General features: G+C 40.1%; 1 protein-coding gene across 1 annotated transcript in view; it reads left to right on the top strand.

Annotated features, from left to right (window-relative positions):
- LOC127546967 (cadherin-23-like) overlaps positions 1–17,775 on the top strand; it is a 221,618-nt gene that overhangs the window by 134,785 nt on the left and 69,058 nt on the right. The window contains exon 6 of the mRNA XM_051973839.1: positions 7,869–7,947. Coding sequence (XP_051829799.1) covers positions 7,869–7,947 — 79 coding nt within the window. The remainder of the gene's footprint in view (positions 1–7,868; positions 7,948–17,775) is intronic.

The following is a 17,775-nucleotide window of genomic DNA, read 5'->3' as shown; positions in this document are numbered from 1 at the left end:
ACATTTCCAGGAGCATCCATCTTCCCAGAAGACATTCATCATCCAGTCTGTTTATTTAGTATGAGAGGACTGGGCTGAGTATATTCCCAGCATGCTAAGCCCTAGGACAGGGGATCTGGACTCCCTGGAAATCTCCAAACCATAATCAGAGTCCTCCACCTCAATCTGTTTCTGCTTCTCATCTTTTCTCTGGTTATGACCCTGTAGGGCCCCCTGGGCTGTAGCCTATTCCGGGAGCCAGCAGAGCATATTGTCCAGCCCCATAATCAGAGAAGGCCTTCCCTTCTCCCTGCCTTTAGAAATAAATTTCAGTATATTGAAGAAATAATAATTTAGAAACTGAAACAAGTACTTTGTGTTCCCAGGAGCACCCACTCCTCCCAGTTAATTCCTTCCTATAATATCTCTAGCCTGTCTGTCTGTACCTGTATTAAAAGCTCAAGGTTTTATTAAAAATGGATTTATTTACCAAAAAAAAAGGAAAGAAACCCCAAACTTTGTCAGAGACCATCAGATCCTACTTGCTGAGGCACGGGTGTAGTTCTCATCACAAGCTTTAGTTCTTACCCTCTAATTGTCCTTTCCTAGTTGAAATAGCCACCTGCTTTCCTGGATTTCCTGGCCACACTAAGAGCAGTGTGGAACCCTACAATCTAAGAGTCAAGAGCCTGAGGTCTAGCCCTAGCTCCTCCCAGCCATGTGGGTTTGCGCTAATCTTCTTGGGGTTCCATTTCTTCACCTATCAAACAAGTGACATTAGACTAGATCGGAGGTGTCAAATTTAGACTATTCAGGCAAACCCCCCGGGTGTGGCCAGAACCACATTTATGTGCAAATTGGGAAACATTTACTCAAATATATAAAAACAAAATATAGCATTTCTTGTTATTCAGTCACATCCAACTCTTTGCGACCCCATTTGGGGTTTTCTTGGCACATATACTGGAGTGGTTCACCATTTCCTTCTCTAGCTCATTTTACAGATAAGGAAACTGAGGCAAAGATGGTATAGTAACTGACTCAGGCTCACACAGCTAGTAACTGTGGGAGACTAGATTTGAACTCACACAGATAAATCTCCTCAACTCTAGAGTGGTCTAAACACTATGATACCACCTTACAATACAAAACAGATCATTTAAATTTGTGGTTTTCTAAGTTGCCTGTTTCTGTTTGAGATTGATGTAACTATACTAGATGGCTGGGTCCTGAAAGGTGCTGGGTTAAACTTAATTTAAGAATGGGCTTTTTTACAGGGAGTGAGGATATTTAGAAGCTCTTCAAAGTCTTCTGTGACTAATGCATCTTCTGCTCACCACCAGACATCATTTGTTGTCCTCTACCCATTCGCTTTCTGACACATAATCCTATGACCTGTCCCATGACTTTAGTAAGTGATATAGACTGAAGCTTCCTCTCTTCCCCTATCAGGAAGAAGCCCAACCTGCTATTATATCAGACATAACCAAGTCCCAGACTATCCTGCTTGGATAGCGTGATTGTGAGGATGGAATTCTTTATCAGCCTCCATTGTCTGTCCCTTAAATCTCTGAGCATCTTTAAACAACCTTTCCAATATTGATCAGCATGTCTTTAGCTAGGACTGGTCTACCAGCTATTCCATCTTGATCCCTCCCTCTGAGCTACCAAATTCTTTTCTGATATTTCCCTCCTTCTTTGAGAAACCCCCAAGGTTGTATTTCCCCTATAAAGATCTGCTTAGAATGAAGAGCTTTGTTAACTCCCTTCCAAGACTAAGCCCACTATGGGGTATTTTCTCTCTTTCTCATAGTGTCTTTCTCCTTCATATAGCTAAGTCTGGTTAGACTCCTGTATGGATTTAACCTGCCAATCAATGGCCTTATGGCATATTTCTTTAATGGATTCTTCCAAACTCCTTTCCTTGGTAACCATTTTCTCTCTATCTGTTCTGCATTTGCCATTCCTGGTACCTATTTTACCTCTTCGTTTTGTCTGTAACTCCTTCTCCTAAATAAACTTACCTTTTGGGAAAGAGAATGGTCATTGTGAATTTGTCACATGTTTATTTCAAACTAGGAATTGCTACCCTGACCTCATCATCAGTAGGTGTTTAATAAATATTATATAGAAATCATGCAAGATTATATTTGTGTATTATATTATGTAATATTCATATATAATATGTATTTTATTACATATATACATTTATATAACAATTATATATTATATTAATTATTCAAGTGACTCTCTGAGTTTGTTGCGCTGTGGTTACTATGTACACAAATAAACTGAAAGGCCAGGACCCTGTTCTCAAGGACTATTCCCCAGCCCCAACCCCTCTAAAATTAACATTTTTAAAATGGGACAGTGTGGTTTTCCTTGTGACCTTCAGGTCTTGCCCTTCTTCTGAAGTCACCTGGTAGAAATAGCTGATGGTCTCCTCTTTGTTATCCAACTCTCAGGGACTAATGAAAAATAACCTGAATTGGGCAGGATAGAATTCTTCTAGTTGGGAACAAGGCTTTGTTCACAGGCAGAAGGGAAAAATTGGAAAACAATGGCTGTTTGCACTTTCTCAGAGGGAGGACAAGAGAAGGATCTCTGATCCTAGATACTTGGCCCCGTGGACTGATTAGGTACTTACAGGCCGACCTGGCCTGGTTGATGAACTCCTACCAGACAACTGGATTCCTTGCCTCTCTACATACTCAGCATTCTATCTCCTACCTGAGTGCCTTTGTATAAGCTTCTCCCCATCCTCCAAATGTTTTTTCTCCATACCTCTACTTCTTGGAACCATCAGCTTTATTGAAGGTTCTCCTCAAATGTCAGTTCCTAATGGAATCTTTCCTCATCTTCTAATCATTAACCCTCCCCCAAATCATTTTTATATCTTATAATTACATAACTGTCTGCCTGCTGCCCTTCTACCACTCGCCTCAGCCCAAGTAGTTCATAAGCTACTAGAGGGCAAATATTGCTTCCTTTTTGTCATTGTATGCATAAATGCTTTATAAGTGAAATAGTTTCATCCTTTGGGCTTGAAATCCCTACTATCCAATCAGTGATTGACATACAGTAGGTGCTTAATAGATACTTAAAGATTTATTGATTGAAAATTTTTGAATTAAAGAAAGTCAATGGGAAGATGACTCTTTGTGTATTATAAGAGGGGAGGAAAGACTTATTGAAAAATACCAGATCTGATTTCAATTTTGATAAATATAATCTATTGAACTCTAAGGGTTCCTTTCTTTATAAACTTGGGTTAAACCATTAGCTATTTAATTTTATCTTCCCATGAAGCCTAAAAGGAAGAAGAGAGCCAAAAGAAATAGTGAGAGGGAAACTGCCCAAGAGATATACAAGATGGCTTAGGAATGGGATTGTCTAGACAAGCTTGAATCAAAGAATAGGAACTAGGGAGTTGGATGTCCCATAAGTCATGTCAACCAAGATACTCAATGACTGGACTTTGACTAAGCACAGAATCTAGTCTCTCTAAAGTCATCCTTTTTGTGTGCTTTTTTGAAATATGGGGGAGGGGGCTTTTGGATTTTGTTTTCCTTATTTTTTTAAATTGTTAATACAAGTTCCTTTTGAAGTGTCTCACTTTGTTGCAACTAAACTAAATGTTAAAGAAATTTTTTTCACAATTTTATAAGAAGAAACAAGTTTAACTCAATACCACCAAGGTGAGAATTGGAGGAGGCAGTTGATAGCAAGACTGGATCATCTCTCAAATCATGGAAAAGTTGGTGAAATTGAGACAGAAAGAAAATAAGAATCAAGTTGAATTCAACCATGGACATTAGATTCCTTCCAATGTTGATGATGGGGTTCAAGGATCATTTATTTCTAATGGAAAGGAATTTTAGAAATCACCCAAACCAAGGATTCTTTTCCATTTCTCCATGAATCCTTTGGGTAACAGGAAGCCTATATGTCCCTTCTCAGAATAATGTTTTTAAATGTATAAGTGAAAATAAATAGGACTATAATTAAATATATTTAAATAAAGGTATTACAATATTTTTAGAAAACAATAAGTTTGTACATCCCCAAACTAAGAACCCCTGTTCTAGTCCAATCTCTTTATTTCACAGTTGAAAAATGAAGTCATTTGACCAGAGTCACAAAGGCAGAAAACAGCAGAGCTTAGGTTCAACTGTCAGGTTTGGGGGATCCAAATCCAAAGCCAGAGAGGGTCTCTAAATTGATTTTTTCAGAAGTTTCTGTTTTTTGGTAATTTGGCCTCCCCTTTTAACTGACACATCACTCAGGACGTAAGGACTGATGTTAAGGCAAGTTGGTATCATCAGTCTGCAAATTCAGTCAGAACAATGGGAGGAGGAAGCCTGAAGGGTGAGCTGGATATTGGATAGGAACACTCTGTTCCAACCTTCGACTGATAGATGATGACATTGGCACAAGGCTGCCAGGGCCTCCTGGGTGCCCTTATTAGTTATGCAAATACTTCTGCTGACACTCTCCCTGAGGGAGAAAGGATGCCTCCTGGCCCGTTCCCATAAACCAATATAAACATAGGAGCGAAGCATTATAAATGCAGTGCACAGGGCATTGATTGTGGAATAGGAAGACGGATGTGTATGATATCTGGGGAGAGCGCGAAGGCTAGCGGGGAGAGATGGGGGATTCAGCCATCAGGGCCGGCACACGTGGATCCCCACTGGCTCTTCCCAAATCATTGCCTTCTTGACCATGGGGCCAGATTGATTGAGCCCTGTGGTCACTGCTCTTGCAGCTGCCCCACTGCCAGTGACTTGAGTCAGGAGATGTCGGGTCCTACAGTCCAAACAACACACCCATCCCTCGACGATGTCCCTGACCGCCTCACTTCTTCTTAAATGCTCATAAGGACTGAACACTCGCCACCTCGCAAAGCACTCCCTCCTTTTTATATCTGAACTGGGCAGTGTGGCACAGCACACAGGATACTAGATTTGGAGTCACAGGACCTGAGTTCAAATTCCAGCTCGGTTATTTATTACTTGTATGATTGTAAGCAAGTCACCTCAGGCATCTGGGATGTAAAATGGATGAGTTGGATAAGGTGACCTTTAAGGTCCCTTTCAGCTCTGTGTTAGAGAACGTTTCTTTAATTTGCTCTCTAGTAACTTCTGCTCATTGAACCTAGTTCTGGTTGTTTATCACACCCATTTAGTCTTCTCTTCATTAAGCTAAGAATCCCCTTTTCTATTCCTCATGCAGATAGAGTGCTTCTTGAATTAAGTTGAATTGCTTTGAATATGACATGCATTCCAGACCCTTCACCATCTTCCAGACACACACTAGTTTCTTCTTAATGTCATTTTCAAAGTTATTATGGCTTTCCAGGTGCAGGCTGACCAATAAAAAGTATAGTAAGTTTATTATCTCCCTTAAGAGAAAGACCGTACTTCTCTTCATATTGTTGTTATTCAGTCATTTCAGCCATGTCTGATTCTTTGTGACCCTATTTGAGGGTATTCTTGGCAAAAAACATTGAAGTGATTTGGCCTTTCCTTCTCCAGCTCATTTTACACATGAGGAAACTGAGGCAAACATAGTCAACAAGTGAGGCCAGATTTAAACTCAGGAAGATGTATCTTCCTGACTCCAAATCCATTGCTTTATTCACTATGGCACAAGCTGATTGTTCCTTCTATTAATATAGCCTTAAGTTATATTAAGCTTTGAATGGCCACACCACCCTGTTAGTTCACATTGAATTCATAGTCAACTGAAGTCCCTCCAAATTTCACACATAAATAACTGTCTCAGTCTTCCAAGTTGACTTTTTAAAAACTAAATTCTATTTATTACCATTAGATTTAATTTCATTAGATTTATTCTAGCCTATCAAAAATCTTTTTTTGAATCTCAGTTCTGTCTTTTCCACTAGCTTTTCTAGTTTTGCCTCATCAGCATATTGGACACACTCTGATGAAACCATTGAATTAGATGGAACCAAGTAAGAATCCCTGTCACTTGCTCCAGATCCTCAAGTTTAATGTTGATCCTTTGATCACTCTTTGGGTGTGGCCATTCAACTAGCTGTGATTTTTACTAAATTGAAAAGTTTAGAAAAAGCCCATATTTTTTACTTTTGCCATAAAAGTATCTCGAGGAGACTTTGTCATATGCCTTGCTGAAATCAATTTACTGTGCCTGTGGTATTTTTTCATTTAACAAATCTAGTAACTCTCTCAGAAAAAGAATTAAAATTAGTTTGACATAAAATGCTCCTTATGAATCTGCGTTGGTTCCTAGTGATCACAAAAATCTTTTCTAAATGTTCTCATACTATCTACTTGATGACATCTGTACTTTTGCCAAAGATTGAAGTTAAGTTCATTGATTGGTAGTGTCTGCCATCTACCTTTTTCTCATTTTGAAAATCGGAGCTGTGTTTTCCTTTCTTTTCTACTAGAACACTTCAACTATGATTACTCAAAGATCTCATGGAGTAGTTTGATGATTGCACCTTTTAGTTTTACTCTTTTACTTTACTCTTTCCTTACTTTATTCATACTTATCTTACTCTAGAATTGAACCAATTTACAAGCACCTAAATGCTTTTTTAACATTCCTTCATTTATCTTAGACCTCAATTCCATTTTATCTAGCTTTTATTCTATCCTTCTTGCAAACAACAAACTTGGACAGACTTTGAAGGATTGAAGACCCTGGTGTGCTATGGTCCATGCAGTTATGAAGAGTCAGACATGACTGACCAACAAGTTCTGTCTTTTTCATTTTGAAGGCAATTCTTTCTGGTAAAGAAGATAAAACAAAACAGGAGTAAAGTGGTTCTGCCTTCTTTCAATTCAACCAGCCTTTATTATGCTTCTTCTGGCTTCTCTTCACACTATCTTCCTCTAGCCATGAACCTAATCCCCATCTCACTCTTCTTGCTCTAAATATAGGTGAGGTTTAAAAATCCCTTTTGTTATACTTAATACTTTTCACACAGCTTGACTCCTTCTGGGCTTCAACCTTCCTGACACTGTTCGTGTAGGTTTGTAGCATTCTTTTTAAGATTCAACTTTGTTTGCACTCTACCCTTCCCATCTTTTATACATTGTTCTAAATGGCTTTTTCTAATTTTTTTGTCAGATACCCCCATCTCTTAGATGCTGTAGTCCATTTTTTAGACTAGCAGTATTCTATTTTGGTTATTTTTGGTAAAATATTATTTGATAGAAAAATTTTCTTTACTTCTATATATCCTGGTAAAAGCTCAAGAAGGTTCTATGGCCTACATGAGACTCCATAAAGATTTGCTGGAATATACAACAGTAGACCACAAATGTTTCCTCTTATAATCTGCAATTCTATCTCTACTGGGTGACTTATTTGACTATAAAAAATGAGAGGTGGGGATGGATGTTGGTGAGTCAGTCTAATATGGTAGAAAGAATCCTAGCTTCAATGTTAGGAGAGTTCTGGATTTGAATCCAGCATCTGATACCATTTGTGTGACCATGGACAAATCATCTGAACTCTAAGTTTCCATTTTCTTATTTATGATATTCAGTATCTAATAACCACCTTTCCATTGCCTTTACCATCAGCTAGAGTGGGATGTATGTGTGTATGTGAAGAGTTTTGTATAGTTTAAAGGCTGGATTTGTCAGTTATTGTTATTTTTAGGGTTAGTCTCCTCCAGAAGACCTTTACCCAATGACATTAGGACCTGAACTGCCCAGAGCAGGCAGGGAGCAAAAGTAATCTGTGCATTCTGCTAATTGGTCCAGCATCATGAGGATTTTACCAGCTCCTGCTGGGAGAGGTCCTTCCCTCCAAGTGTGGGTGATGGGAAGGACAGCTAACAAAGGGGGACACAAAGCTCCAGTGGTGCTAATGATGTTTTTGTCTGGCAGGGCACAACAGTGCGCATGATCACAGCGGTTGACCAAGATAAGGGCCGGCCTCGAGGAATTGGCTACACCATAGTCTCAGGTAAGCCTGCATTTGTAGGGAGGAACTCCTCTCTCTTACTAGTAAATAATTTGAATTACTGGAAAACTATGGTCTTTCTAACTTCCACTTTGACTGAATTCTGAGCAAAAATGGGTTGAGTTGGCTGTCTGTAAAGAGCAGTCATTGTGGTATTGCCTCCTCAGGGCTGTGACGGAGTGAGCTCTTCTAGGGAAAAGCAACTGCTAAAATTTACAATTCCGAAATCTGCGAACAGATATTTGACTTACTGTTTTGTTAATTGTCTGGACTTAAGAAAATGATGGAGATGATAATGCAGATGAAAATCAAAAGTGCATCTTGCATCCTTTCTTTGGAAAACCTATGTTAAATATCTACTAGCACCTCTTTGATTCAGGGTATGTGATCCCAAAGAGAACAAATGACCAGAATAAGATGGCTCTTAGGAGGATGCAACAACTAGGGAAGAGGAGTGGGGATAACAAGATGGTGGCCAACTGAAGCAAAGATTTTGGGGAGTGGAATCCCACAGCTTGGTGAAGTCACTCTGTGCCATCAATTGAGTTGATCCATTGATTTCATTTGGTTTTGATTTTTCATATGAGGGAGTGTTTTTGGGCTGGGTGGACTGCTGATAACTATGGATCCAAAGAGAGACTACAGGTATATTTTCTAGGGGCAGAGAGATTGATGATGCTAGATGTCCAGTTTTAACTGTCACCATCCAGTAAAGGTGCTGAGTTCTTAACCTTCCCCACCCCTATTAGTGAATCCCTGCATCAGTGTCAATTCACCTATTTGTTCCATGACAGCCTCTAACTGACTCTGCCCAAAGAGCTGGATTATTTGCTTGGATAATTTTGATTCAGGGAGATGACTATCTCCCGCCTTCTCCTCTACTAGCATCCTTATATAAAAATATCTGTGGCAGCCAAGGGCCTAAGAATACCATGTCTGGGGGCAGCTAGATGGCAGAGTGGATAGAGCATCAGCTCTGATGTCAGGAGGACCTGAGTTCAAATCAGACCTCAGACACTTAACATTTCCTAGCTGTGTGACCCTGGGCAAGTCACATAACTCTAATTGCCTCAGCAGAAAAAAAAGAATAAAAATTTTTTTAAAAGAATACCATGCCTGATGTGGATCTCCAAGCTACAGGGACAGCCTATTCCTACATCATCCTATTCTCTCAGATACCTACAGGTAGAGGAGGGAATCTGTCTCAAGTCTCTTGGGATCCATGGAGTCTGAAGCATGAGGAGTTCCTCATACCTCAATGTGTCTCTACCTGTTGGGTACTAGCCTAGTTGGAATTCTACGTTTAAATTCCAGTTCAATTCAATCTTTATTAAAATGTCTCCTTTGGGTAAAAAGACAAAAATGAAAACAACTAAACAATATACATGATGATGACCATAACATCATATGAAAGTACAAAAAATCAAAATTGAATGCTATAAATAGAAAAAAAAACCAAGGTTGGCCCAGAAAAAGAGATAGCAGAATACAATTCTCTCTCTTTTTTGCAAATGTGGGAGATGATGGATGTGGAACCCTCCACATATTGTAAGACTTGGTTTATGGGTAGATTACTTTTGATGAACTGCCTTCTTCTGTTAGAAGAGATGGGGCAGAAGGGAAGAATATATTAGGAAATTGTATCATAAAACAAAAACTAGCGTTTTTAAAAATGAAAACATCTCATATCCTTAGGGATTTTGCATGTTCCCCCCAGGATTGGGACAAATGTTTTCCTGCTGTGTGTTGGAAACATCAATGTTAATTTCTTTGTGAGTTCGGTGCCTCTGAGTCCCCTCTGAGGCACCAGCCATCCTGCTGAAGGATCAAAGACTATCTGAGGAATCTCTGGGTCCTCACTAGGGGACCAGAGGGAGTCATGGGACGAGAAATAGCGAAGCCAAATCGAGGAAGTCCCAGGCCCCAACCTCAGCTGGTAGGGGATATTGAGGGACTAAAGAGGGAAGCAAACCCTTTTTGTTTTCCTCAATTACCAAACTAAGAGCTGCCCAGGGCAAGGTGACATGTGGCTAGAATCTAAGGAAGCGCTATATGTTAAAAAGGATGCCGTATGGAGTGGGGGAGAGGGCGGGCAGGGAACTGCATGGAGCTGGGTACAAAGCTTTGTGACACTGATGATGTGTTAGCAGTGTCAGAAAGAAAAATCATAGGATTTATCAAAAGCTCTGGGCTGCTTTCCTCCTTTCCTGCCTGGCTGTTATACAACAGAGAGCATCCTATGTCTTCTCTCCATAGCCAGGGATTTGTAGGTCAACTTGATGGGTGGAGAGGACCAGTGGGTGCATGAGTTAACCATAAGAGAATGGAAAATCATAGATTGACATGTATTAAGTACCCACTATGTGCAAGACACTGTGCTAAACACTGGCTTCTGGCCCTTGAGGAAACAGTGATGCCTTATTACCAAGCCTGTCTCAACCTGGATCAAAGGACCTTCATTAATTCAGTGAGCATTTATGAAGTGCCTACTATGTGCTCAGAACTTTAATAAACACTGGAGATTCAAAGGGCTTAGAATCACAGGTTTACAGTTGACCTTAGAGGTCATCCAGTTCAGTCTTCACAATTTACAGATGGGGAACTGAAGCCCAGAGAGTTTAAATAATATCCCTAAGGTCACACAGGAAATTGGATCAGAGGCAAGATCTGAACCCAGGACCTGTCCTGGTTCCAGTCGATATACTTTTTGCTATCCCAGGTTCCTGTCCTCCTCCTCTGAGGACTGCTGACACACTGTAAGGAAGCTGAAATTTGGGTCATTTCAGTATGCAGCTGAGGGTAATGGTTAAACCCCAGGACTCCTGCCCCACCCCAATCCTGAATCTAGCCGAGAGCAGCCCTTTGATGAGGGATGCTTCTAATTTTCCCATTGATCATACCCACTTCTCAGCTCCTCTTATTATCCCAGCTCACACTGGTCTCTTCCTTCTCAGACTTCCTCTCACAGGGGCAGGCAATGCTAAACTATTCAGCATTTGATAAGGATACAACGGGGCAGCTATGTGGTGCAGTAGATAGGATCCGTGGCTTGGAAGCAGAATTATCCGTCTTCATGAGTTCAAATCTGGCCTTCAAATACTTAGTAGCTGCGTGAGTTTGGGCAAATCACTTTAACTTGATTTGCCTCAGTTTTCTCATCTGTAAAATGTGCTGGAAAAGAAAATAACAAAGCACTCCAGTATCTTCAAAAGAAAATCCCCAATGGGATCACAAGGAGTGGGAAATTACCTGAACAACAATAGAGATGTATTAGATCAAATCACTCATTTTTTTTTGCTTTAAGGAAATGCATAGGTGAAGAAACTCCTTTTGTCCATGAACATGAGTCTTTTCTTTGAAATTTATATTCTCAGAGTTGCTTTGAGTGAGGTATCAAGCACTTTCCCCTTGCCACAAGCCCACAACAGTACTGAGTAATGCCCCAACTTGATTAAAATGTAATTGGGAAATATTTAATAAAATTTAAAATAAAACCTAGATGATATCATGTTTTAAAACTGCAAAGGATGAGAATCCTTGTGCATAGATTCATTCCCCTCTTTTCTTTTCTTTTTTAAACTGATTACTCCAAGTTTATTTATACCCATCAAAAAGTGTGACACTTGTCTTTTTGTTTTGTTTTGTTTTTCTCAATAGTATTTTAATTTTCCAAATACATGTAAAGATAGTTTTCAACATTTGTTTTTGTAAGACATTTTGTTCCATATTTTTCTTCCTCCCTCCCTTACTTCTCCCCCCTCAAGACAACAAGCAATCTGATATAGGTTAAACCTGTGCAATCTTTTCAAATATTTTTCCATATTTCCATATCTGTCATGTTGTGCAGGAAAAATGAGACCCAAGGGGGAAAAATACAAGAAAGTAAAAGCAAACAAAAAGGTGGAAATACTATTCTTTGATCCACATTCAGTTTTCATATTTCTCTCTCTGAATGCAGATGAAATTTTCCATTACAAGTCTATTGTTTGATCTTGTGATGGGAAGAGCCATCTATACCCAGAGAGAAGACTGGGACAGAGGGGGAATCACAACATAGCATTTTCATTCTTTTTATTGTTTGCTTGCATTTTGTTTTCTTTCTCATTTTTTTTCCTTTTTGATCTGATTTTTCTTGTGCAGCAAGATAATTGTATAAATGTGTATACATATATTGGATTTAACATTTATTTTAACATATTTAACACATGTTGGATTACTTGCCATCTAGAGGAGGAGATGAGGGGAAGGAGGAGAAAATATGGAACACAAGATTTTGCAAGGGTCAACTTTGAAAAAAATCCATGTGTATGTTTTGAAAATAAAAAGCTTTTAAAAATAAAATAAAATAAGTCTATTGGAATTGCCTTGAATTACTGCATTGCTGAGAAGAGCCAAGTCCACACAATTGATTATTGCATAATCTTATTGTTATTATGTACAGTGTTCTGGTTCTGCTCACTTCACTCAGCATCAGTACATGTAAGTCTCTCCAGGCTTTTCTGAAATCATTTCTTACAGAACAATAATATCCCTTTACCTTCAGATACCATAACTTATTCAGCCATTCCCCAATTGATGGATATCCACTCAATTTCCAATTCCTTGCCACCACCACAAAAAAAGAGCTGCTACAACCTCTTTTGCACATGTGTCCTTCGCTCTCTTTTATGATCTTTTTGGGATTCAGGCCCAAGAATGACACAGCTGGATCAAAGGATATGCAGTTTTAAAGCCTTTTGCATGCTCCTCTTTTCTCTTTGAGTTTGAGCACTGAGAGGTTAAGGGTCACATAACCAATAAAGGGAGGACTTGAACCCAGATCTTCAAAGTGCATCATGCAGCCTCCCTTCTTGTGTGAATGATCTAAAATTATATCATCTCTAGTTCTACCTCTTCAATTAGACTGTCTATTCCTTCAGAGAAAGGTCTGTGTCTTCTCTTTATCTTGTTTCACTCACAGTGCCTATTATACAATTGAGCCAGAGGCAGTCCATAGAGAATTGCCCCGTGGCATTTGATCTTGCTTCTTGGTCCTGAGCTGCCTCATCCTAAGGCTAAGATGGGGAGGGAAACATGCAGAAAGGAAGGAAGGAATTGGGGTTTGGATTCAATATCTGCTTTCTTTACCAGTGTAGGAATGGTATAAACCAAATAGGGTCTGTTATATATCTCTAAATCCCACTCCCTGGCTCACCCAGAGCATTTCTATGACATTTCTGGGTGGTTGGGTATCACTTTTGCAGAAGAGACAATCTAGAAAATCAGAATCTTAGGGTTGGCAGAGACCCCAGAGGCCCCTTGTCTAACCCAACATCGAACCAGGATTGTCCTTTATGGCATCCCCAACAAATGGTCCCCCCAGTCTCCATTGGAAACTTCTAGGGATGGAAAACTCCCTCTCAAGCAGGTCTTTCCATTTGGGTTAGTCCTCTCTTGTGGTTAGAAAGTTGAGAAATCTCTTGATGTTGACCTAAAATCTGTCTCCCTGGCCCTAGTTCTACCTTCTGAAACCAGGCAAAATGAGTAGTATACAACTACAAGGCAATTGCCTGAATATTTAAAGATTTCAATCAAGTCTCCACTTTTAGATAAACCTCCAAGAATTCTTTGAACTTCTCCCTGTCTAGGATGCTTTCAAATCTTCTTGCCATCCTGATCATCATCCTCTGGGCAAGCACCAACTTATCTCTTCTGAAATGAGGTGTCTGCCACTGAACCCAGTACAATTATCCCTTCCATATCATGACTTTTTTCATCGTAGTTTCAATATATCACGGGTTGGCATGAGAATTAAATGGAAATTTTGGGGGGGAGGATGGGATTTTGGAAGCCATATATGACACACTAAGGCCGAAAGATGACATAGAGCCTGTAACTAAATGCTTACCAAATTTTACAATAAGATACTGTAAATTCCCCATAAAAGAAAATGAAAAAATTCAGACCTTCTCTGAAGAGAAAGCCAAAAACTTTTATGCTGATTTTCCAGATCACAGAACGCCATCCCCCTAACCCAAATGATATGGGAGGGATACTTATACAGAAGAGAAGTGACTTCACCTTGTGAACATATTATGTATAGATGAGTCATTTTTACCATGGGAGTTGATTAACAGGGATTTATTAAGTCCCCTTTTCTCACCAAATGTTTCAAGTAAACAGAATTTGCTTTCAATACCTTTTCTTTCCCTTGAGACATTAGCTGTCCCCATCACCTGGAGGCATCCAACTCGCCCCCTCAGCTACTGTGTAAAGGGGAGATTGTAGGATTGATAAGAATGGTCAATAGTGAATCTCAACCTATTCCCAAGAGTGCCAGAACCTGGTTCCAGAAGTCAAGACTTGGCCCTTTCCAAAAGGAGAAAAATGATAGAACTTTTCTCCCTGGCTTCCAGGCTTGAGAGGACCAGTTTGTCAGCAAAGACAGTAAATGACTCTACAGCCCAAAGCAGTAACTAAGGCCACCTGGGAGGTTCCTAGCTCTTTATCTAAGGATCCCAAAAGCTGTTGAGACAATCACTATCTGTCAGTACAAAATAGGTCAGAACCTTAGAATGTACGCTATGCTACGTCTTCCCTTAGACTTTGTAAATTGGATAATATTATAATTAATTGCATTATGAAAAGGTTTAAGGGCAGACCCAAGCAGTGATGGTTAATGAACTAGAATCACTCTGAAAGGTCTCCAATAAAGTGCCACGTGGCTCTGCCCTCATTTTGGTCTCAAATTGTTGAGCCCGTTGTTGCCTCAAATTGTTGGTCTTGGAAATGTTGAAACATTTTTATCAGTGCCTTGGAAGAAGGCAATGACATATGTATCAGATTTTCAGATGACACAAAGCTGAAGGATAACTAACATAGAAGAGAAAATCAGGAAAGAAAAGAATTATCAAATTGTTAGAATCACGGGGTTCCTCTGGGAAGATAAAATCAAACAGGAATAATCTGAAAAATAATTATATGATTACAAGGGATGGAGCTGTGCATCCACTGGATGGGTCTGAGGGGCATACAGTTTGCACAAAGATGATCTGGTGGTGTTGGTGGGCCACAGCTTCAGTGGGATGAATCAGTAAGGCACGATTTCATTAATCACAAAAACTAACACCATCCGAGGCTACTCACCAAAACTGTTGCCCTAGACAAGGAAGTTGTAGCTCGGTTATACTGTGTCCTACTTGGGCCACATATGGACTGTGATGTTCAGTTCTATGTACCATATTTGAATAAGGACATTGACAAATTAGCACAGGAGGATGATGGAGCTAGAAATAATTCTATACAAAAATTAGGTTAGCCTGTTTTTGTGTCACAGACGCCTTGGACAGTCTGGAGAAGGCTGCTGAGCTCTTCTCAAAATAATGTTTTTTAAAATTCATCCTATAGGTCTTAACACTTTTCAACAATGAGATGATTTAGGCCAGTTCCAGTAGACATGATGGAGAGAGCCATCTGCATCCAGAAAGAGTTTATGGGGACTGAGATCACAACATAGTTTTTTTTTTTCACCTTTTTGTTATTATTTGCTTGCTTTTTTCTCTTTCTCATTGTTTTTCCTTTTTGATCTGATTTTTCTTGTGCAACATGATAAATGTGGAAATATATTTAGAAGAATTGCATATGTTTAACCTATATTGGATTACTTGCTGTCAGGGGGGGATGTGGGGAGAGAGGGAGAAAAATTTGGAACACAAGATTTTGCAAGAGTAAATGTTGAGGGGCAGCTAGGCTAGAGTACCAGGTCTGAAGTTAGGAGGACTCGAGTTCAAATCTAATCTCTGGCACTTAATACTTCCTAGCTGTGTAACCCTGGGCAAGTCACTTAACTCCAATTGCCTCAAAAAAAAAAAAAGAGTGAATGTTGAAAACTATCTTTGCATGGATTTTGAACATAAAAAGCTATTATTAAAAATTAAAAGAAAAAATAAAATACATCATATAAAAGACATGGGCTAATAATAGCTAATATTTATATAGAACCCACTAGGTGCCAGGTGCCATGTTAAGCACTTTATAATTATCATCTCATTTGATCCTCCCTGGGAATTGGTGCTATTATTATCCCCATTTTTTGCAGATGAGGAAACTGAGATAGAAGTTACGTGCCCAGGATCATAAAGCTAGTAAGTGTCTGGAGCCATATTTTAAATAAGATCTTTGTGACTTCAGGACCAGCACTTTATCCATGGTGCCATTTAGTTGCCTTCAAAGGAAACCAATACAGTGAAATATAGTGTTTATCTACATATGTATGTACACATATATGTGTGTGTATATTTTTTAAGTTCATGAGCCCTAAGAGAGGAATCAAGTATGAAGCAACCCCCCCAAAAGGAGGTGCAATAGCTGCCTTAAATATTTGCAGGTCTCTCATGTGGAAGAGGAGAGAGATTGTTCTGCTTGATCCCAGAGGGCAGGAATAGCTGCAATCAGTGGAGGCAGAGAAGCAGATTTCAGCTTATATAAGGGAAAATGTTCTGACGAGCGCCGCTCAGAAGGGTTGGGGGGGACGGGGGCGCAGGGGGAGAATCTGACTTGAGAGAGTGTGGGTTCCCGTCACTGGAGAACTTCTGACGAAGCTCTAGAGGCTGTTCATGCTTCAGGCACGGCTTGGAATAGGTGACCTCTGAACTCCCTTTGAGTCTGAGTTTCTCTGGCTTTATGATTGAAACCGGCTTCACCTCCTGCGTCACTCTGTGCTCCATCCCCCACTGGGGCCCCAGCAGCAGGTGGGATTTATATCCTCCAATGAGCAGGTCTTCCCTTTACTAATGACCCTTCTGGTTTGCCAAGTACAAAGAGCCAGCTTCACAGTTTTATCAGGTAAGTTATGGCCCGATTTCCATCATTTTGTTCTCGGCCTGTCACAGCCAAACTGAGACTGAGGGATGACAAGGTGATTTTCCATGGGAGGGACCTGGCTCAGATCCCACCGTTCTCCCAGCAGCCGGCCCCTGTCTCCACCGTGAGCCAGCAACTTCCATTCCTCCAAGGCCAAAAAAAGAGAAGCTGGCATGGGAGATAAACTGAGGCAGACCTTAGTTTCCTCCTTTGTAAAATGAGGGGATTCGACTAGATGATGTCTAGGGTCTCTGCAGTCTCCTCACGTGGTAAGTAATAATTTCTAACATTTACCGACAGCTTTAAGATTTGCAAAGCAAAGTGCTTTCTTATATGTTAACCCTTTTCATCTTCATAACCACCCTACAAGGCAGGTCCCTATTTTACTGATGAGGAAATTGAAGCACAGAGAAGTTAAGTGACTGGTTTAGAGTCACATAGCTAAGAAATATCTGAAGCAGAATTTGAACTCGGGTCTTCCTTTCTCCAAGTTTGTACTCTATCTAACATGCCATTTCGTGTCATTATGGAATGATCCTGAAGTCCTTCACTGCCTTGCTCTCTGTCCCCTGTAGATGCTCTTCAGCTTATATATGTTCTTCCAAAAACATATCTGAGATGTCACAGTCTCATGGTGATGATCAGCTCCTCTAGTCCCAAGTAATAATAACAATAGCACCTACCTTTATAGATCATGGTTGGTATAAGGAGACATTTGGTTCCTTTGCACTTCTTGCCCAGCCCTAGCATTTTGCTGCATAAGTGATCATGGGGTGATGGGACATAACATACAGGGATCATATTTGACATTAGTAATAGAAACCCAACTCAGTAACTTGGACCTAGCCCTCAAAAGCCAGCTTCTGGAGCAGAGTATCCTAAAGCCCATGGCCAGAGCCAACAGGACAGGATTATTTTCCTTACCCCGACCCTTCTTCTCTGAGCCAGGCAAAGACCCCATCCTCCCGGGAAGGATTTCCCAGCACCCCT

The sequence above is a fragment of the Antechinus flavipes genome, chromosome 2 (genome assembly GCF_016432865.1).
Source record: "Antechinus flavipes isolate AdamAnt ecotype Samford, QLD, Australia chromosome 2, AdamAnt_v2, whole genome shotgun sequence".
Lineage (NCBI taxonomy): Eukaryota > Metazoa > Chordata > Mammalia > Dasyuromorphia > Dasyuridae > Antechinus > Antechinus flavipes.
Note: the sequence above shows the minus strand (reverse complement) of the source record. Positions and strands in the feature narration are given on the sequence as shown.